General features: G+C 45.1%; 1 protein-coding gene across 4 annotated transcripts in view; it reads right to left on the minus strand.

Moving 5' to 3' along the window:
* Positions 1–1,800: 1,800 nt before the first annotated feature.
* The window catches only part of FAR1 (fatty acyl-CoA reductase 1), a 67,238-nt gene continuing 44,359 nt past the window's right edge, over positions 1,801–24,679 (minus strand). For 2 of the 4 annotated variants that reach the window (XM_066583294.1, XM_066583292.1), the window contains exons 9-12: positions 21,454–21,625; positions 12,954–13,083; positions 11,184–11,311; positions 1,801–9,128 (exon numbers count right to left, since the gene is read on the minus strand). In XM_066583294.1, coding sequence (XP_066439391.1) covers positions 8,966–9,128; positions 11,184–11,311; positions 12,954–13,083; positions 21,454–21,625 — 593 coding nt within the window. In that variant the 3' untranslated portion in view covers positions 1,801–8,965. Of the gene's footprint in view, positions 9,129–11,183; positions 11,312–12,953; positions 13,084–21,453; positions 21,626–24,128; positions 24,301–24,679 lie in introns of all 4 variants that reach the window. The other 2 variants (XM_066583293.1, XM_066583291.1) reach the window with 1 other exon arrangement.

A 24,679-nucleotide genomic window follows, 5' to 3' on the forward strand; every position in this document is an offset into this window, starting at 1 on the left:
AGCAAGACAGCTCTGCTTGCTCCTATGCAGGAGTATGGGAGCGAGGAAACACAGGGACGAGTGTCAAAGGACCTTAACTCCTAACTCAGCAGTAAAGGTGTACTTAAGTTTTCACACACGGGTTCTGCATTTTGGTCTAGTTCTTGTTAAACAAGAAGTGTATTGAGTCCTGTTATTCCTCGGAGGTTGTATTTACACAGTTTTAAAACCTTCTAAGCACCAAATGTTTTCTTATGTCCCAATAAGTAAGAATTCAAAGCAGATTACTTAATTTTTCTCAAGACTGCATATGGAAACCCAACTGGTCACACCCAATTGCCAACTTATGCAGACATTTCTAGGAGAAATAACAGGAAAAGCACAGAGTTCTAAGAAAAGATGTTTGCTACTTTGAGCTTTTTAGAAAAGGGGTAGGCCAGGCATTTACTATTGATGACCTATCCCTAGAAGTCGCTCACACTGAAATCAATGGGAACCATGCCTTCTTTTCCACTTCCAGCTCTGACATCAACGAGTTTTCAATAGGAGTGAAGCAGTCTAATTACACTTCCGACCAACGATCCACACGCCCAGCGCTGACAGCAGGCTCAAAGATCAACAGATGACTAGGGATTCCGCACAATCAATAGTAAAAGCATGGGATACCCCTTTAAGGCAGTTTTAAAACTACTGACCTACAGTTACATCACTTGGACCTTCCATGCTGCTACTGAATAGAGTTTACATGTATATAACCATAGATCAAAAGTGCAGCTCTTAAACAGTCAGAAGGGCTATTGGGGATGAGCGACGTTTAGCCCTGTTCATAAAGTGCAAGAACTGTGGCATTGCTGCACCAAAAATCTGTAGCACTTACAGTATAAGCCATGCGGATGAGATTTAAGAAGTTTCATCCACATGACATGGACAAACCTGATAAATCCACAGCAGAACTGACATGTGGTATGGATTCCAACTCCACAGCATGTCAATTTAGGCTACATTTCTTTCAGTGCCGATTCCACCCCAAACGAGGGAGTGAAATCCACACCAATTTGCCCGCATTTTCCACTTGAGAAAATCCGGAGCAAATTTACTAGCCTGAACATGGCCTAAAAAGGGTTGTCTAGGATTAGAAAAAAATATTGCTGTTCTCTTCCCAGGTACAGCACCACACCAGTCAATAGCTTATGACCATTTACTAATCCTGAACAGCCCCTTTAAGCGGTTCCTTATTATATGCTCAATGGCTCCAAGTTGAAGCAGATGTATAGCTCCGAGCTTACAAATAATATGTAACTCGAAACCTATAGGCGATACGTACCTATTTTCTTCAGTGTTAATTGATTTTTACCATTGGTATATTATAGCAGAAGTGATGAGAGACACTGTAGGTATTATGTCATGCTCTAGTGGTCCGATATTCTTGTATGCTGTTATTCTCAGCGGCTTGGGCTACGCTGCCCCCATGCTTCACACCGCAGTGCACTGTTTATTCCATTTGGCTACTAAACAAATCAAGACATCAAGGCATGGAGCAATTTCCATTACTGCCATAGACAAACCAACTCGGCAAAGTATGTTCTTGGAGGTCAGTTGGTTGCCGGTACCAAAAAATAAGTTCTGAACACAGCAGCCCCTTCTACTGGCTGCTGAGAGTCCAGGGGACTATAGGTGGCGCTGTGGAGCATTATTCCATCAATAGCAGCAATGTATGTGCTCAAAGCATATATAACATTCTCCTGCGGGCAGGAACGACTAATAGGCAATAATATCAGCTCTGCAATCACTACTCAGGAGGCAAAGAAAAGGCCAGAGACGTCACAAAAAGTCATAATTTATTATTTTTTTTCTTTTTAGTAGCCGACCGCACGGTCTCTCACACACAAGTGTGGTCCTGGACCGCGGCAGCTAGAGAAGAATTAAAATGCTATACAAGTCTGAAAAAAGAAAAAAAAAAAAAAAGCAATGACATTTCATGTATTATTGAAAACGGCTGAGCTTCGACACTTTCCAAATTAGATCCACACCTACAGAAAATAAGGTGCCTGGTAAGATTAGCATTGCACAACATGTAAGCACAGTTAATGACATTTGGAGAGGAACAATATATTTTAAGTCCTGGTTATAACCAGCTTCATGTAGTTAACGCAAATTCATTAATTAAGGTAGAAAGGTTCTGCACCGAGTGACTGGACTGACGGACCACATGCCGGGGGCACTTCTAGTTACACATACAGTACTTTATTCTTCTCTCTATAACAAGAGACTCTCCAATACTTTCAGGGATTGTATGATCATAAGTACACTGGGAGTTCACACTTTACAGCTTTGCTGCAAATGTTGTCTTGGATTCTGGTGCAGATCTACAGCAGATTTCACCCCTTCCATTGAAAGGGTGACATCTACAACAAATTCCACAGCTAATCAGCAATGTGTGAACGCACCCAAATAGTTACAGGAACAGACACTACAGCTTCATCGATTAGGGCAAAAAGGAAAAAAAAATGGACTCCTTCGCCATAAGAGCACCATTCCGGATGAACGAGATGTCTGGCATGCAGCTGGCCCAAATCGTTAGAGCGTAAGTGAGCTGCAATACCAGACAAGCCACAGGCATGAGTGCTGCGGTTACTGAGGGGAGCGGGTGGGACGTCTTGTCCAATCCCGACAACCCCCTTAAAGAGTAACTGAACTTTTTAAAGAATGACACGATTAGAGCAACATGTCAGAAGTTTTGATCAGTGGGGATCTGGGTGATGAGACGCCCACTGATGGCTGACATGAAGGGGCTGTAGCGCTCACACAAACACTGTGCCCCATGCCGGATCCTCATCAGCAGAAGACGGATGCATAGACTTCTATAAATATCTGTGTGTCCGTCATCAGCGACAGCTGAAGCGATGCAGCCTCTTTATGTCAGCAATCAGCAGACGCCTCATCACCCGGACCACCACTGATCAAAACTTCTGCAATGTCGCTTCAACAGGTAAAAAGTTTTAAAAAGTTGTTAACTCTTTAAGCAGCTATACACAGGTCCTTCACTCTGTCATTCCTCCCCCAACTTGGATGTGTGTGACTATTCAGTGACCCCCCCCCCCCCCCCCCTCCTACATGAACATACATATTCCGGTCAGCCAAAAAAGACCCCATATCTTCAGCTTCTGTTTGAAGGAAGAGTGTGTATATATATATATATATATATATATTAGAGAGAGATTTTATTTTTTTAGAGTCCCAGTGCAGTTTTGCAGTAGGTTTGCATAAGGGTCGTAAACATAAAAACAGTAGAAGACTTAATCTAAACCCATGTGTCCCATGGTCACAGACAAAACACTGTATGATGGGATCCTGCCAGCCCTCATGCTTCTCTCCATGAATCCCCTTTATTCCTTAAAGGTACCTTTTACACGGAGCAACCAGTCAGACAGTCGCTCAGAACCGTGGCAGTGTACAAGGGATAGTCGCTCGCTCGAGGATTATTCATTACCCGTTTGCAGCGATAGATCAGTCATAGAGAAGATCATGGGGTTTGGTCCGCAAGTTGGTGTAGTTGCAGTCATTTGTACTTTGCGCAACCAGCAACTTATGGTAAGCCAATACGAAACGACTAGCAGCTTATTGTTCATCACCCTGTTATTGGTCTTGTTTCCACTGAATGACTATCACTTAAAATTTGCACTTTTAAAGGATTTTAAGCCTTTACGCCTTATGTCCACGGCATGCGCGGATTCCACGACGTGCTTGTGGACAGTGAGCCCTGCTTACCCGATTTCCCCGGCAGTGGCGTCCATGCAGATCTCTCCACTTCCAGGTTCGCTGTACTGCGCATGGTCTGCACGGCTCGCTGTCGGACATGCGCAGTACAGTTTTTTTTTTTAAATCTCCTGCTGTCTCACGCATCCGCAGGCCCATCAGCCGCGGGTGTGCCACGGATCAGATGGCTTCCATTGACTTCAATGGCAGCCATCCCTGCAGGACCGGCAGAAAAGCAGAGCACGCTGCGATTTGTTTTCTGGGCCAAAAGGTGCGCAAATCAAATGCGCATGCTTTTAATCCATTTGCGGATGCCCATGCTTCTCGATGGACGGCTTGACTTGCAGATCTCCCATGTGGATTCCGCAAGTCAAACTTGCCCGTCGGACATTGGGCCTTACTCATCAAATGTATGTTAGTGCAAGGTTGGAAACGCAGGGTCGCATAACCGCAGGATCAGATGATATAGTGTTGGTTATCCGTCACCATGGAGATGCACGGGTTGACATAAGACCTGTAAAACCACCACAATACAAGAGATTTAATTAAAACCCATTGCAAAGTTACTTAATAATAGATGCATTTGGACACTAAAAAAAACTTTTGCTGCGAGGACACTAATTTGGTCCTACGTCACCCACTGACTACAACCCTTTTACTGGTTTAGAAAAACACGGTTGCTTTCTTCCACAAACAGCGCCACACTTGTCCATGGGTTCTGTGTGGTATTGCAGCTCAGCCACATTCACTTAAAGTGGAGCCAAGCTGCAATACCAGACACAGCCCATGGGCAATGTGGCATAGTTTCAAAAAGGACTCATGTTTCTTTAATCCTGGACAAGCAGTCAGCTGCCCCTTGGCATTCCTCAACAGAAGTTGTAGGGAGATTAGAAAGATCTCCGATTTCTTCCATAAACGGCACCACTCTTACCTACAGGTTGCGTGTGGTACTGCAGTCCCATTTATTTGACCGGGAGTGAACGGCTACCCAAGGAGCATGAACAGGAGCGGCGCCGTTTCAGGAAGCATTTTTTTCTAATCTTACACCATCCATTTACCAAGCACATTAGGCAGCGCCCAATGCTTGGTTGGCAGTATTGGCATGTTTATTTATTAATTTTTATTAAAAATCCATCATTTGAGTTTAAAGGGGCTATCCGAAAATACTTATCACCCATCCACAGGACAGGTTATAAACGGTCTAACAGGTGGGGGGAGACACTCACCGATCCCAAGAAGCGGGGGAGTCCTATCCTTGGCTTCTAACTCACTGAACTCACCTGTAACCACCGCTCCATTCATTTCAATGGTGTAATGGAAGTAGCCAAGTACAATTGCTCAGCCATCTCTGGCAGTCCCACTGAAGATGAAAGGAGCGGCACTGCACATGTGCGACCGGCAGCGCCATTCAATCTCTACCTCATTGCGAGGGAGGGTCTTGCAATACGCCTACAGTAAAGATGAAGGGGGAACCCCATTCTCAGGATGCAGAGGGACCCCTACACCCCACGATCAAACTTTCAACACCTACCCTGTGGATAAGCCATACAAGTTGATTTTGGGACAACCCTTTTAAAGAGGACCTGTTACGATGACATATGTAGCACTCATTAACATGACCGGCGAACTACAATGCTGTAAATGGTCATCAAAAACATGCTAAAAAACGGCAAAATAAAGTTGATCGCATCAGTATTTACTAAAACGGGCAGAACAGAAGTGGTATTTCCCATGACAGAAGGATTCGGAGGCATCTTGTCTTACACTTCTACGTTGCTCCATTCCCACTATTCATACTAGAAACTTACAAACTGAACACTGGGTGTTACCAATATAGGGGCGTTGGCGTACACCCCATTGGGCACCTTCCCACGGAACGGAGCACCCGCAGCAAATCTGCGTCTAAATGGTGCAACCTTGGCGCGCGGTTTAAATTCTGTATCAGCTGCGGAGTTTAACCCTTGCATTTCAATGGTCCGATTCTGCAGCAGAAGTAGCCATGCTGCAGATTTAGAATCAACAGGTTTTTTTTTTGGTTTTTTTTAAAACTGCAAATTGCGAAAAAAAGTTTGCGCACCATGTAAAGTGGATTTCTGAACGCTCCTCCGCACGGCTTGTACTCTAAAGACTGCAGAACGTCCGCAGTGATTCCGCTATTGGAAGTTTTGGAGCGTTTACTGCACTTAAAAGCCCAATCAGTGCCGATTGCTCTTTGATAAGAGAAAAGGTAACGCCCAGTTGTCAATTTCTAATCTGAATAAGGGTACTTTTACACGCAAGGAAATTCATTTAAAGTTCGCTAGACCCACCGAAAACAGAGCCAATGTTTTCTTTGAAAGAGGAGCGTTTGAAAAGGCGACTTTCACGAAAATCGTTGGGTTTAATCGCTCTGTGTGCCGCTCGGTAGGGTTTATATGTAAAGCTACAGGGTGATTGTTGTCATCGCAGGGCGGGTGCATTTGTGAATGATTGGCCTTTGAGAGCGGGTGGGTGGGCATAAATCCACGCCTAAATGGCCAGGAAGTTTAGGCGTTTGCTATACAGAAGGAATCCTAATTTCCTGATTCGTAATAATGGAATTAAAAAGAAATACAACGGCTAGTGCTGGATGTGTCACCAAGTGGGACTGTGAAACAAAGGCGCAGGAAAGGAGGGTTTTTTCGCTATGTGCATTTTCGGTGGTAGCAATTTATGCAATAGGAGAAAAAAAGAAGTGTCAATTGTCGCAATCCGCCATTGGACGAATAGTGCAGAGGCTGTGAGGGCACGAATAATCACGCCATATTCTAACACTCAGGACACGGAGGTGTGGCTGGCATGTAAAAAGAAGGTTCGCTTTTTTTGCCCCTGCAGCCAATAGCTGTTCCGGTGCAAGAACACCCTGCCAAACGAAAACCCATCCCCACGAATCGCTCAGCGGCAGAACGATTGTCAATTAAACCGCGTGAAAATGAATTTCTGAACGAAAACTTTTAAGTGGTCTAAAAGTCAGCGAAAAACGTTCAGTGGCCCGCGTTTACATGTAAAGAAGATTGCTAATTTTCGGCGGCTTTGGACGAAATGTTTTGCGTGTAAAAGAGCCTTAACAGAGGTACTGCACAATCCACGGCACTACGGATAATCCAGAACTGCCATGTCCGCTGTAGTAAATAATTGTGAAATGTCGAGAGGGGACAGATCTATACCGTAAAATAGGCACGTGGCCCGGATACAGGTATCCGTCAACAGACATCGGACATCTGACTTGTTCCCATCAATAGCCATACCCTTAAAGGGTTTCTCCAGGACTTTTACCATTGATGACCCATCCTCAGGTCAGGCTCGGTATAGTACTGCAGGCACAGCCCCCCTTGAATTCAAATGGGAGTTGTGCCTGCAGTAGGAAACCAAAGTCACTGCAATGCTGACCATCCAGAGCGGCAGACCCAGCTGATGAGCTACTATGAAACTGGTCTGTATGCAAAACTGTAAATGAAGGGCAGACCATTTCATCCCTCCAACGAAAAGGAGGAGGTGACAAGAGTGTTCATGTACAAAGCAATACAAAAAGGAAAGCAAACCTTTCAGCCAGTCGGTGACTTGGATATTCAGCGGTTCCCACGCTTTATGTAACATACAGATCACAGCATTAGGCAGAGACTTCCTTGGGTATATAAAACTACAAAAGTGTTCAGGACCGTTTCAATTGTTTGGTTAAACTGATGCAGTGCAAAGAATTAGGGGGTGAAGTAGGAGGAGGTTACATGTAGAGAAGGAGCAAAACTAAATGAAATTACGATAACAAGTCCGAGGGGCAAAAAAAATAAAATAAAAAAAAATAGAAAGTATGGAAAAGTAAGAGGACTTTAGAGGCAGCTGAAGCAACACCGGCTTCTTCATAGACACAAGCCGTGGAGCAACCTGCAAAACTAGCGGTCGCCAACATTGGTCTTCCAGCTGTTGAGACTACAACTGCCAATATACCGTGACTGCATGCGGGCTACACCTCCATATGTAAGAGGATTGTTCAGGGCATTTAATCCCTTGCAGTATTGATGATCGATCTTCAGGATAAGTCCTCAATAGCTGATCGGCAGGGGTCCGTCTGACAGGACCCTCAGCGATCAACTGATCTCAGCCACAGGCTGCAGAGCCAGAAATGCAATAGAAGGTATAGCTTTTATTGATGGTATAGCTCCCATTAAAATCAATTGCTCTTTCGGCTCCTTACCCAATGCGGACGTAGCTGTCAACATCCGGCCCGCTGTAGTGAGTGCGGGGGCTGAGATCAGCAGCGTCCAGAGCAGAGGACCCTCGCTGATCAACTACTTATGACCCATCCTGATAGGTCAACAGTGCAAGAGGTTAAATGTCAGGAATACCCCTTTAAAAAAGGATCTCTTTTAGCTCCCCTGACATGTTGGCTTTAGTAAATCCTTGCATTTCCCATAAAACACAATTTTGGGGAAAATTTTCTTAAAACTTTGCATCGTGCGGTTCTGCCCTTTATTCCTCCTTGGAAATGTATGAATAAAGTGACAACTGGGTGTTAACTATTCTGCCTGTCGGGTGAGGCATGCCCCAACACACCTATACTGTCCAATCAGTGTTGATGGTGGAGGACACACCCTATTGACAGAACTCAGGTGACAATCTGATTTTTCACACATTTCCAGGAGGAAGAAGAAAGAAAAAAAAAAAAAGAGGCGGGACAACACTAAAGTTCTAAGAAAAGAAAAAAAAGCGATGATGCCCCAAAACGGAGATAGATATCTAACATACATACACTACAAGTGACACGTCAGAAGAGCCCCAGTCCTCTTGAACCAGTACTGGCCTGACTATACTGGGGGGTTTTAGCTGTACGTCTCGACTGTAAGCCCACTTAGTACAGAGACACGCGATCATAGCACCCGTCAGTGTCCAACGCGGGATGCTCAACATCCGGCATGGCACATACCTGTGTATGACAGTGAGGATGCGTACACGTTTACAGGTTTGGATTTGAGTTGACTCTCCATAAACCATTCTGCTTAGTGCCGGCTTGATCTGACGAGTGCGGTTCGTTACTAGAAGTACACTTGGAAAAAAATAAAAAATAAAAAATCAAATAAAAAAAAAACTGATATCATGTTGTCTGGAGCTAGGATGGCCGTACACGACATGAAGAGTACACTGATCGGTTATACAGAGTCTGTGCAGTTTGCCGCTGTGTGCATAGATGTCCAAAACCACTCAGTGTCCAGTGTCTTCAATATCTCATGGTGCTGGATGCTCGGAAGTAAGACAGAAACTTGAAACACAGACTAACCACAAAGTACCAGATGTTTCTTGCCATTTGTGACCTTGCGATGAAGACGCGCCAGATGAGGACAACAAGGATGGTATTGAATCCGTAACGAATGTTCCTTAACCTGGAATACAAGGGGATGAAGTGACGCAATGAAAAATCTGCCCTGGGAGGAAAGTACAGAAGTCCTAAAGTTTAACTTGCCCATTAGCAGGTTAGGATAACTTTCTGTGCCACCATTTGTTTACCCTTTCAAATCTTTGGTTTTGCGCATGTACATTGGATGTGCGTGGGTTTATACTGAGGGAACATGGGAGGCGAGCTCACGCCATACACATCAGGTGTCGCTGACTTTGACCCAGCCGCGGTCAGAGGTAATGCCAACCACAGCCGTCAACCGATTAGATGCCGCTGGCAATTCTAACTGCAGCATGTAAGTGGCCTGACAGAGAAAGGGGGCTCCCAGACACCCCTGGCAAAATTGCGGCTGTTCGTATATCATGGTAGCCTAGGAAAGATCTTCATAGAATGCCTGCTCAAATACTGTACAATACACTGCAATACTGATATATTGCAGTGTATTGTTTAAGTGATGAAATGACCTCAAATTCAAGTCTACCAAAAGGACTACCAAGAATTTTTGTTTTGTAACTCCTTAAAAAGTATAACCACGTTTAATAAACATTAAAAAAAAAAAAGTTGGTATCACTGGGTCTGATCTAGGAAAAATAATTATCTGGCATTGGAAGAAAAAAAAAAGCCCCCACACAACCAAATCAACTGGGGAAAAGAAACAAAAAAAAAAAAAAAAAAATGACTTAGGGTGCCTGTCCACGGGCGTGATTTGCTATGGAAAGCGCTGGCACATTGTCCAAGAGTGGAGAATCATTGCGATTCTCCACGATCAGCCTATCAGACAGGGCTGTCCAATCGAGATCCGGCGGCGGCTCCTGCTCCCCGGCAGCGGCGGAGCTCCGCCGTGGGATACCGCAATGCCCATGGACAGGGGGCCTTAAGCCCAAATCGCAGGAGGGGGGTTCAATGACAAAGGAAGCGGCTACTACAGGTCTAGTAGCACAAGTATCACAGGTCAGAGACTGCCAGAGTAAATAGCCGAGATATCCAAGTAAAATAAATATCAAAAAGGGAAAAGACGGGCTCAAGTATTTTGCATCGGGTGGTCACGCAGCACAAATGTTACATCCCAATGAGTATCCTATAGATCGGACGGTCCCCCATGGGGCTGGGGCTGTGACTACAAGTTCTTGTTTACGGCTTCAGTTTGGCAGCCTGGATGTACAATATATACTTCTGATCTGTAGGGCATTTTGTATGCCCCATCATAGGGATTTAACACGACTACCTGATACTTATCAATTGGGCGCCTTTCTTTTCCCATTGATATCTTACTTGCATACCTCGGCTATTTACTCCGGCAGCCTTTGACCTACTAGACCTGTAGTTACTCTGGCAGCCTTTGACCTACTAGACCTGTAGTAGCCGGCAGCCTTTAACCTACTAGACCTGTAGTAGCCGGTTCCGTTATCTTTGAACCCTGGCTGTGTTCTGCCTCCGTTTTGAGATTAGCTTATTTTTGTGTCACTGTTTTTCTACTCCTTTTGTGTATAATAAAGCTCCTTTTTATAGCCTAGTTGTGCAAAACCTTTTCTGGACAGGCTTTTGTTGTATTGTCAACAGAGACCCGGCCCAGAGGACACATGTGCGGAGAGGAGTGCGGGCTGCTTCATAGTTTTTATACATGAGGAGCACGCATTTAAAAAATGACTTCATGCAAGCCCTTTAAACATGTCCCCCATGCCTCCATGCCGAAGCAGTTTTTTTTTTGCATAGTCACAAAAAAAAAACCTGAGCAAGCACTGGCCAACCCTGTGAAAGAAGCCTAATCTCCCCCAGTAATTGTCTGCTTTATTATCCTAATTAACAGCAATCGCCTGATTAGGCAAAGCCTTTGTCAACAGTTTCTGCCCAATATACAGCCAGATCACCTCTCAGTGAGCCGCCTTTCTTAAGGATACAAAAACGTTAATATTCATTTTTTATTCTTATTAATTGTATTAATTTTTGTTAATTCTAACAGTCTTGGTGACACATCTGAGGGCAAGATGTCCTTACGGTCCACAGACTCCACAATTACCAAGTGAAGTAATAGCCAACTTACTTGTTCAAGTGCTTCCTGGCCGCCGGCAGGCCCGACATTTCCTCATTGAGAACGTACTTTTTCGTGCCCATACAATAGTTCTCCATGTATTCTGCCCAATGCAACTGTCGAACATCAAAGTTAAACACCTGCAAGTAAAGAGAAGCCACCATGAACACCTCCGGGGGGCAGCAGAGGACGGACTCGCTCCTACAGGGGCTATAAGGACTAGATCAGCTCAAGCCCCCAGAACTCCAGGCATATCTAGAACTACACCGCTTGTACTTACTTGCCCTAGAAGGCAAAGAGCCTTATGTTCTATATGGCAAGAAGTTAGACTGTTCTAATGGTTCAGATACTCATTAATCAGGGCGGTGGAACAGCTTTTTCCTACATATTCATGGAAACTAATTGCGATTTCCATGAGCGGAAGAAAAAAAAAAATAAAAAAATTGTAGAATGTTCCATTTTCATGCTGTTTTCGCACAAACGGCTTCCATTGAATTAACATTGCGGATACCTGCGTCATCGCCTAGCGATGGCGCAGGAAACGGACTAAAACACAAATCAGTACTGCGCATGTCCAACGGAGCCATGTGCTATACAGATATTTAAAGTTACGCGCAGATGCTGATCGGGCACAGGGCTGGATACCGCGGCAGGCCCCCGCATGCAGAATACAACCAGTTTGTGTGCTGCCGACCTTACAGACAGGACTAAAGGCCCATTAAGGCCGGCGGCACACAAACGGGTCAGATCCCACATACAGGAGCCCACAGCGGAATCTGTCTGACCGCGGCCGGCGGCCCTACGTACCTGTATACTTTCGTCGTAATCTGTATTGCGCAGGTGATCACTGTTGGGCATGAGTAGTACATATTTTTTTTTTTTTTTTTTTTAAATCGAGCAGTCGTTGGGCAATGACACGTGTGCCGGCGACCTATCCGCAAGGTCAATTGCGGATGGGCGGCGGGTCGTATGGCTTCCATCAACTTCAATAGAAGCAGTTTGCAAGGAATGTGGACAAAAATAGAACATGCTGCGATTTTATTTCTCTGAGCGGAAATTGCAATCGCCGTCCGCTTGTGAGAGCAGACATGAAAATGTTCTATTTTTGTAATGATGCGGAATGCCGCGGATCGTCCATGCGGGTGACCATTGCGGTTTCCGCAATTCAAATCCTGCGTGTGCCGCCGGCCTTACAAGTAATGATTACCGCTCAAAAATGGCTTTTAAAAAATAAAAAAATAAAAAAAAAACCAAAAAACCCCTAAAAACTGTTGGCTTGCTAGCTTCTCGTTCGGTGTAAATACTCCCAGCTCAGTGCTTCCCATAGGAGGTGAAGCGCTAAGCGAGAAGCAGAGGTGAAGCCTATAGTTTGAATGTTCTGCACAAGTGTCGACGACCTTAGCGGTGACACCAGCGCTCAAGGGTCCTGTCTGCATCACGGACAAGAAATGGGGACATGCAATGCCCCAGCATGTGCATCATCCATGCATACTGGACAGCGCACTGCCGAGCCAAGATGGTCACCTCCAACCCCCTATGCAATGCTCTACTAGGTGGCCGGGATCTCTGGAGTGCATGCACACTAACAGCCGGCCTGGCCACCAGCTACCGCTGTGCTCTGCTTTCACTTTCCACAGAAGACCTTCTGGGCAGCAACGAGGACTTATTTACACCACCCAGGTGGACCTCATATTTGAAGCACAATGGAATTTTGAGTGGAGAGATGGGAATACCCCTTTAAGGACTGGATCACCAACGTTGTACAATAGACTAGATCCTCACCTTCTTGTCTTCTGGACTGAGCTGGTTCATTAACATGTTGGTGTTCTCATTACTCCACACCCAGGAGTTACTCGTGAAATACTCCAACAACATCATGGCTTTATGGAGGCGAGTGATAGTCTTCATCATCCTTAACCAAAAGGTGGGGGGGAAACAAAAACAAGAATGACTTACTGCACCCCAAGCGTGTGTAATATGGGGAGGGGGAGCCCCAACTTCCAAGAAACTCTGTGCTGCAAAACTTTTTAAGCAGTTTACTTCAAAAACCAACCGGAATGAGCAAAACAGGAATAGTGGCTACGATGCGAATGTCACTAACGAGGAGGTAAAGTAAATAAGATCCACTTAAGGAAGCGGTTTTTAATTTGCAAATGTAATGGAAATTAAAGTAGGACAGACAGACAGGGAATACTGAGCGCTCCGGATTAGATCAGCTTGGAACAGAACGCGCTTGCTAAGCTGCGGACACCGTGTTCTGTGCGATGCAGCTGTTACCGGCAAGAGCGCAGGATTTTTTTATTTTTGCAGCTGTGCGTTCTGGGAATTGTGGTCCTGCGATATCTAGATAACGAAGGCTCGTTATATGGGGAAACACGGACGCTCTAATGCCATTACACAATATGGATCTCTAGTTACATCCGGGGCTTGAATCATTTGCAATCCATCCAATGGATAGGGCAGGCGGCATAAAGACCATCAGAAGGCGCTACGGTCCCGCTGATTTGTAAGGGACTAAGATATGTACATATGAGTAATAGGGAATCATCAAGAATTAAAATGGTCGGGTCTACTTTGTTTCCAGAAACAGCCCCACTCTTCTCCACAGGATGTGTCTGGTATTGCAGTATCTTGATTCATTTACATACGGTATGTCTATAGATAAGACTAATGTCTAAAGCCACCTATAGGTAGCCATCATGTAAGTCAATGTCAGACTCACTTACCCCTCGTCGATGCAGCCCTTTGTTTTTGTTTTTTTTTTGGGGGGGGGGGGGGATTAAAGCCCCCCCAGGCGATCACCTGGTTGCTTATACAGTATAATGCAATACTACAGTGGGCTAGTGATGTTTGAGATACCGCAAGCACGATTGCTATATTTGAATGCTACAGTGGCACTTAAAGGTTTAAAGGACCGCAGCTGTCACAGATGGCTGACACCCGTGCTATATAGAGTGCCCCCCCGCCAACCCCTCAACCCCTATACAGTAACACTCGACCTGCACCACATGTCAAGAAAGAGCCTTGAGAAGTGACATTGTGTTAGCCAAGTTCAGCCCATTCCTAAAGCAAGACACACCTAAGTAGACTCACACTTGGCCAAAATTCCTAGTCTTGCTTCCAAGTTCGTTGTCAGTAACCGCCCTATCAGTCAATGTCTCACCTGTTGGAGTGTTTACTTCCTTCTGGAGGAAAGCCAATTACTAAGCCTTCTCCCACGAGGACAGACAAGAGTGGCACTGTTTGTCCTACTCTTGGGTATCCCATTTAAGCTGAAGGGGCGTCAAAGAATTAACAGATCATAAAAGCTCTCAAATTTGATGTTTTACCATAACCTGTGAACAAGGGTCTTCATTTAGATTGAAAGGGTTTGTTCAAGTCTCTGAAAGGACAGTAAGGCCGCCTGCAGACCGGCGGAAATTCCGCGGCGGGATTCCCCGCAGAATTTCCACCCGTACATGCCTGCATAGGATTGCATTACAACACGCAATCCTATGCAGATGGCCGTGGTTTGTCTGCGCGAAATCCCGCGCAGAAAACAAACCGCGGCATGCTCTAATTCAGTGCGGGGCTCGCACAGAAACGTCACTCACTGGCCGCCGGCTCCGCTCTGCGCATGCGCTGGCTGACCGGCAACCGACACATGAAAGAACCGGAGCTGCGAGAGCGGGTGAGTTCCGCGCTGCTCTCTGCAGGCGCTCTGGTCTGGTCCGGCTACGAGAATTCTCGAAGCCGGATCCAACCCGGCCGTCTGCAGGCGGCCTAAATCTAATAAAAGCAAGAAACCGTATACCGACCAGTTCAGCCCCACGGCCCCTCTGGTCCTCCCACCAGGCTTTGCTTACATGACTGCAACAGTAAGTGTGCCCTTAAAGTCAATCCCCTACCTCATCGGTCTTGTGCCTTACACCCCTGAGACGAGGGATTGGCTGCAGTGGCCACACTAGCCTGATAGAGCAGCGGCAGATCGAATCATTAAACAGCAGCTACACTTTTAAAAACTTTTGAAGTGACGTGTCGGAGTAACAAGTCAAAAGTTTTGATCAGTGTGGCGAGTAAAATCTCTGAAATGAAGGGGCTGCAGCGCTCACCCGGAAGTTTTGCCTGCCATCATTGCCCATCGGCACTTCGCAGCAGCCGAAGACCAACGCATAGACTTCTATAGACATCTATATATCAGACTTCAGCTGTGGAGAGGTGCCAACAGCCAAGAGGGGCACATGGTTCGGGTAAGCGCCGAAATTCCTTCATTTTAGCGATTTGCAAGGGTCTCGGCCCGTAGACCCCACTGATGGAAACTTAACATGTTTTAGCATATCAAAAGTTTTTTAAAAAGTGCAGTTACTCCTTAAGTATACCTTTTGTTTTACTACATTGTATGCCCTATAGGAAGTTTTTAAAAGCTCCAGGTGTCTTCTTAAGTAGCAGAACAGGTACAAGTCCTATCTCTGCACCCCCTTACAACCATGTCTATCAGAACTCATGATATTGACGTCTAGAGCCATTTATAGAAGTGAACTGTCCAGCTTACCAAAACACAACATAATCTGAGTTCTAGACACATCGTGCCATCCGGAGACTTAATGGCATGTCTGGGATTTATGTGAGGCCTGGAGGAAAGTGGATATTGATAATAAAGCACTTAACCTAAACACTTTCTCTGTTTGAGAAGATTACAGAGAGAGGTGTTACAAGCTCTCCTGGCAGCTAATGCGTCTGAAACCAAGAGGGGAAATTAAAGGGTTTCTTTCCTTCAGGAACCAAAACGCATTTGTTTTCTTGGCCCAAAACGCCCAAGGGACCATGGCAGAAATAATCAGTGTGTTACAGAAAATTAAAAAAGTGAGGTTATCCAATTCTGAAGCATTTGGTAAATTCTTAAAAAAAGGTAAATCTGTCAACACCTTGGAGGCCAATAAACTATGTCATGGGGCTCAAAGATACGGGAATAGGGAGTCTGGGAAGCTGTACTTCCTACTCACCGGATGCCCCGTGCCAGCACTGTGCCCACAAGAAATCAGCGCACACAGGCCATTTACATGCGCCTCCACTGATCTCTATAAGAAAGGTGTGCGTATAGCCTTCTGAAAAGTTACGCTATGTGCAAGCACGCCGATTTCTAGTGGGAACAGCGCTGCAACGAGTATAGCCAGGAGCTCCCCAGACTCCCTATTCCAACACCTTTGAGCTCCGTAACATAGTTCATGGGGCTCAAAAAGTGCCGACAGGTTCCTTTTAAAAGGTCTACTCCGGTGAAATGTCTCTTCATTCATTATAAGCCTACCCCCCAGTAGATATAGGTCACCTTGTTAGTTACTCCTTTCTATCCCAAACTTCTTGAAGTCCCCCTCAGACGATCATGTGATCTCATTCTGACTACATGAGAATTACTCAGCTTTACATTCTCTCAAGGTCAGTTTTTCCTTTAGCATGATATTACATGGACTCTCATATCCCCCCCTTGAGGTGCTTGTGTGATAAACTCCCATCAAACTTCCAGACGATGAGAGGCCACTGTCACAGTTATAATGAAGGACAAGCTCATCCTCCAGACTGTAAACTTTTGAACTGGAGTTTAAGCGAATATAGAATATATTAGGTAATGGAAGTCCTCTATGCAGGCAGAGATGGTACTGACTCAAGTTGGTCATGTGATGCTGTGCTGATGCAACATGGGAGTATTTGCAACACAGAAAGTGAGCAGGGAGAAATCTCAGCATCAAACAGTGCCCGATAAGCATTAGACAGGAGGCTGCACTGCACAGAAGTGACTGCAATATACAGAGAAGATGTCCAGAGTATGGCAGGCAATCAGGTAAGGGGCAGGGATGTAAAAGTGTATTTTTGCCAAAGTGGCTCTTTAAGAAAAGTACCAGCCTTTTAAGTTCAACATTCAGCAGATATTCTGGTTGCATGTAAGCACCACTAGGGAAAAGATGAGGAGCCCGCTACATACTGTGCCATTATTGAATTTCTTATAGAAGTACAGTACATCAATGTAAGCGCCCCCTAGTGGTGCCTGCAAGCAGCAAGAATTTTATTATGCCTATGCAGGGAATTCAGAGCTCTAATCCCTATATTATTTAAAAAAAAACACAGCAAGGGATTTAATGAAAAGTAAAAAATGGTGTTCAAGGGTTTTCATGAACTTTACACCTCCTGTTCTCGCCATGTTTGGCTGGAGCCTGGTTTGGTCTAATCCAGACATATCCGTTTCTCCTTAATCTGCTTGTACACTACTTCTACTAGTTTTGTTGCAGCACGCCGACAGCTCCTTACATCACACAGTGCCTGGGGTTGGTACTGCATGCTTAATCCTATTGAATTGAGCGACACAGCCTGCAGTACAGACCCGGGCCACTGCACAATACATGGAGCTGTCTGCTTCCCGCAGCAAAACAGAAGTAGAACAACCCTCTTAATCCTTTACATATAACTTTTGTTCACATGGTTATGGCATTGGAGGTAGAAGCTAGTGATGGGGAATAAAAAAAAAAAAAAAAAAAAAGGTGTTTCAGGTAACATAAGGAGGACATTTTAACCTTTAGATAGAAAAGGATCATAGAAGATGAGCATATCCATCCTGAGGCTTAAAAGAGTGGGCCAGGATCTGGATAATACAGCTATTTTTTTCCCCAAAACAGCACCACCCTTGTCCACAGCTTGTGTGCGGTGTTGCATCTTAGCCACATGCACTTCAATTTACTCTACATGCAATACCAGACATCCCCTTAGTCATGGGGATGGAGCAGTTTCTGGAAGAAAGCAGCCATGCTTTTCTAATCCTGGATTACCCCTATTGAGGACAGTAAAACAAATGCGCTTAAGAGGGAATCTCAACAGTAAAGTTGTCTTTTGGTTGTGGGGGAGTGGGGGTAAAGTTTTAAAATACTATTCCCACTATTGGACGGCACTTTTACACAATTTATCACATTATACCCACAGACCCTTGTATATTTCTGTTTCATTAGACACACCGCTGTGCCTTCTGTTAAAGGGCCGTATCCCTTCTATACATTCGTTAAAACCAGTTAACAGCATTGAGAGGTTCCTTACAGCAGCTTCATGGACCATCGACAACATGGACAGGAGCTGACCCATTGATTTCTATGGGAGAGTGTTGTCGGCATGCTCGGTGACCCGTGTAGAAGTCTTTCTGCAGGGAAGTTGAGGATGCGAGTTGTGACCATGACATTGCCAATGGTGGATCCTGTATTATCTATATAGGGGTCACCTTTCTTTGTACTCCTGCCTGTGATGAGGAGTCTGCTGAAACACTCTCTACCAAACAGTCATACTATTTTAAAGCTTAGTTGTCAGCGTGAAATTCCTTTTTTGTACATATAGCTCATGATTTTTAATTAAAAGGGGTTCTCCAGAAGTGCTGGCACCATCGCTTCCAACCCATTCCCAGCACCAGGTTACGTGGTTGAGAGTCGTCTTCCACCTACCAATTGTCGGAGACGTCCTCATAGGGGATGGCTGTTCGATTCACTTTAATAGCCAAGTCAATGGGGCTGGCTTTGTTATTCAAATAATCCGAACAGCCAGCTTCTTGCAAAGACATCACCGATCATCAGAAGGTGGAGAAAGACTCGTAAAACGTGCCCCGAGTCGGGACTTGGCTGGAAGTGGCAGTGCCGACACTGCTGGGTCAGTTAAAGAGCAACTACACCTTCAGCTAACTATTGTCATGTCAATGGTTTTGATCAGTAAGGGTCCCGCTGCCGAGACAGTCCGCTGTCTTTGCTGCTTCCAGCAGCTGAAGCGAGTGCAGCAGCCCCCCTCATTCTAGTGAACTCTATTCTCTAGGACATGTCAAAAGTTAGTTGAAAATGTAGCTACTCCAAGTATTTTGGCTGCTTGTATAACCCCTGTAATGGGGAAGGTGTGTGTGTGGGCTCCTCTATAATGGGATGGGAAGAACAAGATAGGAAGGCCCAACTGCAAACTCATGGAGCTAGATAGGCCAACTCCTAAGCTTCCATGTCAATAGAGGGGGCAGTTAGGTACAGCCCGGGGGCAATCTCTACATTTAGGCCGCCTGCACACGAGCGGGTCGGATCCGGCAGCGAGAATTCTCGCCGCGGGACCCGACCCGAGAGCCTACAGGGACAAGCGCGTAGTCACCCACGCCTGGCGGCCCCGGCTCTTTCATGTGCCGGCTGCCGCGCAGCCGGCGCATGCGCAGACCGGAGCCGGCGGCCAGGTGAGTGCGTGCCCCGCACAAAAATAGGACATGCCGCGGTTTGTTTGCCGCGCGAGATTTCGCGCGGCCAAACCGCGGCCGTCTGCATAGGAGTGCGTATTGTAATGCACTCCTATGCAAACTTTCAGTGGCGGAAATCCCGCGGTGGGATTTCCGCCCGTGTGCAGGCGGCCTAAGTGTGCAAGGTTGTTACATGGAGAGCATCACTAGAAGGCTGATAAAACTGGTTTTTCTATCGAGCCATTTCTTGCCAAGTCCAGTGCAAATGAATCTGAAAGCCTCTAAAGAAACTGCAGGAAGTCTTCTACAACTGCATCTAGAAAAGCCGCTAGGTCAGAAAAGTTTGCGACTTGGAAGAGAGAGCGAGCTACTTATTAAGCTTGTGACCTGCTGCGTTGTATTACCTCACAGTGACCCAAATACTGAAAGAGCCTTACTGCGGGGAAAAGAAGAGAGAATTGAGTTTACAGGAGGAAGGAGAACTGCTCAGTCAGCGTCGGGAGGCCAATTCCAGGCAATGAATCAACTCCTATCTGGAATGCTCAGCTGGCTTAGTAGGGATCCTATTTAAAGCAGTCTTGGATGAGGCTAGAGGAGCGGATCTATAGAGGAGGATGCTACTCATCAAGGACAAGAAAAGTGAAGAAGAAAATATGCTTGTGTTTTTACAAACATGGTAAGATTGGGGGGGGGGGGGGGTTGAGCCTGGGACGAGAGCACGAGGACAAAATTAAGATGCAGTACTGGGAATGGATACAGACTCTCAGGCATCGACAAACATAGAATATTGCAAAGAGCTGACAAGTGTGGATAATCAATGCATATAAAAAAAGGACAGTAACACAGCTATGGATAAAAGTAGCATTAGTCATCCACACCGGCAAATCTAAGGTTTTCAGCCATAATATATCTATAGGATCACATTAAAAAAAAGATAAAATTATGAGTTTTCAAATTTGTGTTAGTTTGAAAGTTTACCACCCCCAATATATAAATATGGCTGAAAAAGAATAAAAGCATTCAAAAAAAGGACTTCACAAAATGCAGCGTGGACTGCAAACTTCAATAATCGGCAACAACTTAATGCAGAGAAACGTGACAGGCTTGATGGCAACAGAAGCACGGACATACGGAATTAGCCGGTTAACTGGTTAAAATGGTTAACGAGGGAACAAAATGTTCGTGTACTGCACCTCCGAATGGTTCTGAGGCTAAAAACAAGTAGCGCAAGCAATAAGGATGAAGGAACATAAAAAAGGGAAAGAAAAACGGTGATATGTAGAACGCAGCTTGCAATATGGCGGTCACCAAACTGTTTGAGACCCACATTTGGGTGACAAGTACAAGGGGTGTTTTTTTTTTCTTCTACAACCATCTTATCTAAAAAGCAGGAGGGTGAAGAGCAATCCCAGCCCCAGCCACCATTGTCGTCTTCTTTTGGTTAGTCCCTTCTCCAGCCGCCCTTCCGAGCACCTCCAGTGATGTACCAGCAGCAACAGATGTTGACAAGGGGAAGGAACAGAGCGGGTTCGGCACCCTATAATGCAGGACTTCCGCAGTTTACGATGACCGTCACACACCATAAACGTTTGGTTGCACTATATGGTGCGGTCACTTCGTATGCCACAGTTCAACATACTGCATTATAGTGTTGCTCGAAACCATCAGTCAGCATAGAATGTGGTTAAAAAGTTGGGGGAACTCTAAGGGCAAAAGTTATAACAGTAGACATAAAAGCGAAAAAAAAGTGAAAAAGAAACAAAAAAGCATAACAAAAGATGAAAATAGAGGGAAAAAAGTGAAAAAAACAAAAAAGCATAACAAAAGATGAAAATAGAGGGAAAAAAAGTAAAAAAAAAAAAGGCATTAAACCAAGGGTTGACATACCGATTAGTAAGGTGACATGGAAAGCGTAGGAATGGGAACACAAGTGTAAAACAACCCTTCGAGGCCAGCAATATTGCCTTGGTACGAGAATTTAGCATTTGGTTTTGCCATTGAGCCTGCGTCTTCTCAGCATGCCTTCACCAGGTTAACAGCACCTCCTATGTTTTTTAAATGCAACCTCCTTACCAGGGTTTCTGACCTGTCAACCTGAGAATAGCATCATACAACACTGCAGGTACTATATGACTGACAGCCGTCCAGTAATGGTGCAAAAGGGGGTTGTTTCGAAGGTTAACATTGGGGCGCCTGAGGGCCTGTTCTAAAGGATTCATCTTGAAGGAAACATTTACATAATATTCTGTAGGAGAAATAAGGATCAGATGCAGTGAGAACACGTAGACAATCTGGGACTAAACACAGTAAGTCAAACAATGATGCATTGTATGGATCTATATAAAGGGAATGGGCTGCCCGAAAATGAAAGTCTCATTCAATTCCAATGGGGTCGGGGGGGAATTCAAGTAGGTGAATTACAGATGTGAAGTCCATGTCTGGTACCAGTCAGGGTGCCGCTAATACCCATCATTACTAGGCTACTCCTTTCTAATTGTTATATAGGCACTTCCCTACTTACTTCAAAAGTGAACCTACCCTTTAAAGATGACTTAGCAGCTCCCCCGACATGCCCGTTTTGGTAAATACTTGCTCCAGAATTGCTATTTTTATGGGGAATACATTTATGTTCGCAACCCTCTACCTGGAAACGTATGAATAAGTTGACGACCGAGCGCCATCATTGCCCTTCCCTTGTCATGAAGGTATCTAATGTCCGTCTAATCGGAGACGTCAACATTAGACTTTGTAGAGAAACCTCATTGAAAGGTGCAACGGTAACATCCAGTTGTCAATTCATTCAATGTTTCCAGGAAGAACAGAGGAACACCTAAGAAACGTTCTAGAATGGCTCTAGTTGTATTACTTTCTGTTGGGACTCCACCAGTTTACCAGCGTTCTCTGGTCTTCCAAGATGGCGGCTACCCTCTCTACCCAATGAATAACCTGAAGCACTTGGTGCCACTTTTCTATTGGCCAGCGCTGTAGCAGGTGTAGTGCGTGGATAGTAGAAGACCGAAGAGCAGCAAGGAACTGGTGAGTCTGTGGCAGGATCTTCTATTACTGCCATCCTCTGGCCATGGGACTGGCTTTGTACTGAAGACCGGTCGGTCACTTTAAAGGGCTCGCTCACACAGGTGTAAGCGTAGACCCCCACTCATCGCTCAACTGAAGGGGCTGCAGCCCTCACCCGAGCACTGCGCCTCTTCGACTGTCTTCATTGTTTGTCGGCTGCTCTCAAAAGCCGCATGTATAAACTACTGCAAACATCTATGCTTCTGTCTGTAGCTGTTGAGGAGCTGGAAGGTAGTGAAGAAAGCCAAAGGAACACCGTGCTTGGGTGACGGCTGCAGCCCCTTCCTTTGAGTGATCATCAGGGGTCTCAGCCCCCAAACCCCACTGATGGAAACTTGACGTCCAAAGTATAACCCATTCAAGTACAAAGTTCCACTTTAAATATGTGCAATCCATTGCTACCTTAAAGGCTATGGAAACATCTGCACCCCTTTGTCTTGAATCAATGCGTCTTTGAAAATGAAGACATTTTGTAATTTGTTTTCATTAAAAATTGTTTGGGTTCTATGCTTGTACTGTTCACTAAGGCACCGGCAGACTGGAGGACTGACAGATTTGCAAATCTGTCAGTGGCTTCTCAGCCCCTCCCCTAACCCTACTCTCCTGTCTGCAGCTGTGAGGGGGGGGGGGGGGGGGGGGAAGAGACATTACACTGCAAGGGATTTGAGAGACACTACCACTCGGGGGCTTTCTGCAGTGACAGAAAGAAAATCAGGACATTCGTCCCTTGTAAGATCATGTGAGTCTTCCACAGAGGAAACTAATGTATGAAAAACTTCTATATCGCTATTACTTATATGTCTTTTACCTCTTACAGTCATTCCAACTTGTAAATAGTAAAAGAGGATAAGAAAACTGTGATACCCTTGTCATGCGCAGTACAGATTAGAGGAAAAAAAAGGAGGTATCGATTTATGCACAGAGGTTTCCGTAGCCTTTAAGATTGTGTAACTGTAAAGCATGTATGTTCATGACATCGAGGGAATACTGCTATAACCCTCCCCAGTAGGTGGATGCTGTAATATACTGAATAACGGGAATTTTTAGAAGAATTGCAATGGCTTGCCATATTTAATGACCCCCTGTTCACGCAGCGGTAATATATGGGCCCTTCTAGAAACCGCTTTTATATTAGGAAATTTGGGCTGCTCATCGCCCCGCACACCTGAGGAATGAGAACTAAGAGCGTGACAAAAACGCAAAAGGAACAAGAATTAAAATAGACTTTCATTTTTAGGCTTGCAGGTGCATTCCCTTTAATGTACCGGCTGCTTACAGGCGGAAGACAACTTAGTGGATCATCATAGGAAAGAACTAGACAAAAGGCACAGAGCGCCCTACGCCGACGGTAAGAAATGATTGTACATTGAAGAATTTCAGCAAAGTTAAGACGGCAGAAAAATTTAAAATTTGTTGCCCAAACCAAAAAACAAAAAGAGACCCAGGAAATCATACATATAAAAATGACGAATTATGTTGATCCAGAAACAGTGTCATTCAGCCGATAAGGCATCCGGGGTAGGTCTACCATCCAAATGGTTAGTACTGGGTTAGGCGGACGCATGCTTTGGGTACAGCAGATGGCCCACTGGCTAAGTGCTCAATACACAGGTCAGTCACTGGCGCTCGACATGTAAGAGGAACAGAAAAATCACAGAGCTATCCACCATTACCTTGGGCTTCTTCCAGTAATCCTGAGGTAGATATCATAGAGGAATGCTGGGGCCTTATGGCTTACAGCAATCCAATAGTGATATAATAGGTGATTGGAGGTTAGATTTACATTGGGCCGTCTGAAGGCCTGTTCGAGAGGATTCCTCTTGAAAGTAGAAATTACATGGTATTCTAAGAAAGAAAAGTTGTTCAATAGCTTCACCATGTAATGAACGGCAACAGAAAGCAGCTCACAGAACCATCAAAATACATCACAACTGCAGGGGGCATGCCGAGGCTGCTGGCTACGGGGAACACCACCGGCTACGCTGGGCAACCTTTCCTGCCCTGACTTGGCCAATTCAAAAAGGTCAGATTAGCCTGGCGCTCTCTCCGTCTGGGTTCATCTTTACTCCTATCTTTTTCTGTTCCTCTTAAACCTTTTCCTGCTATTTTCTCTTAAAAAAAAAAATCGGAACATTTTCAGCTAAAACAAAAAAATAAAATATTCTATATATATATAATTTTTTTTTTTAGGCCAGTGTAGTATTATTCATTCAGTTTTTACCAG

Source organism: Eleutherodactylus coqui, chromosome 11, assembly GCF_035609145.1.
Source record: "Eleutherodactylus coqui strain aEleCoq1 chromosome 11, aEleCoq1.hap1, whole genome shotgun sequence".
NCBI classification, from domain to species: domain Eukaryota; kingdom Metazoa; phylum Chordata; class Amphibia; order Anura; family Eleutherodactylidae; genus Eleutherodactylus; species Eleutherodactylus coqui.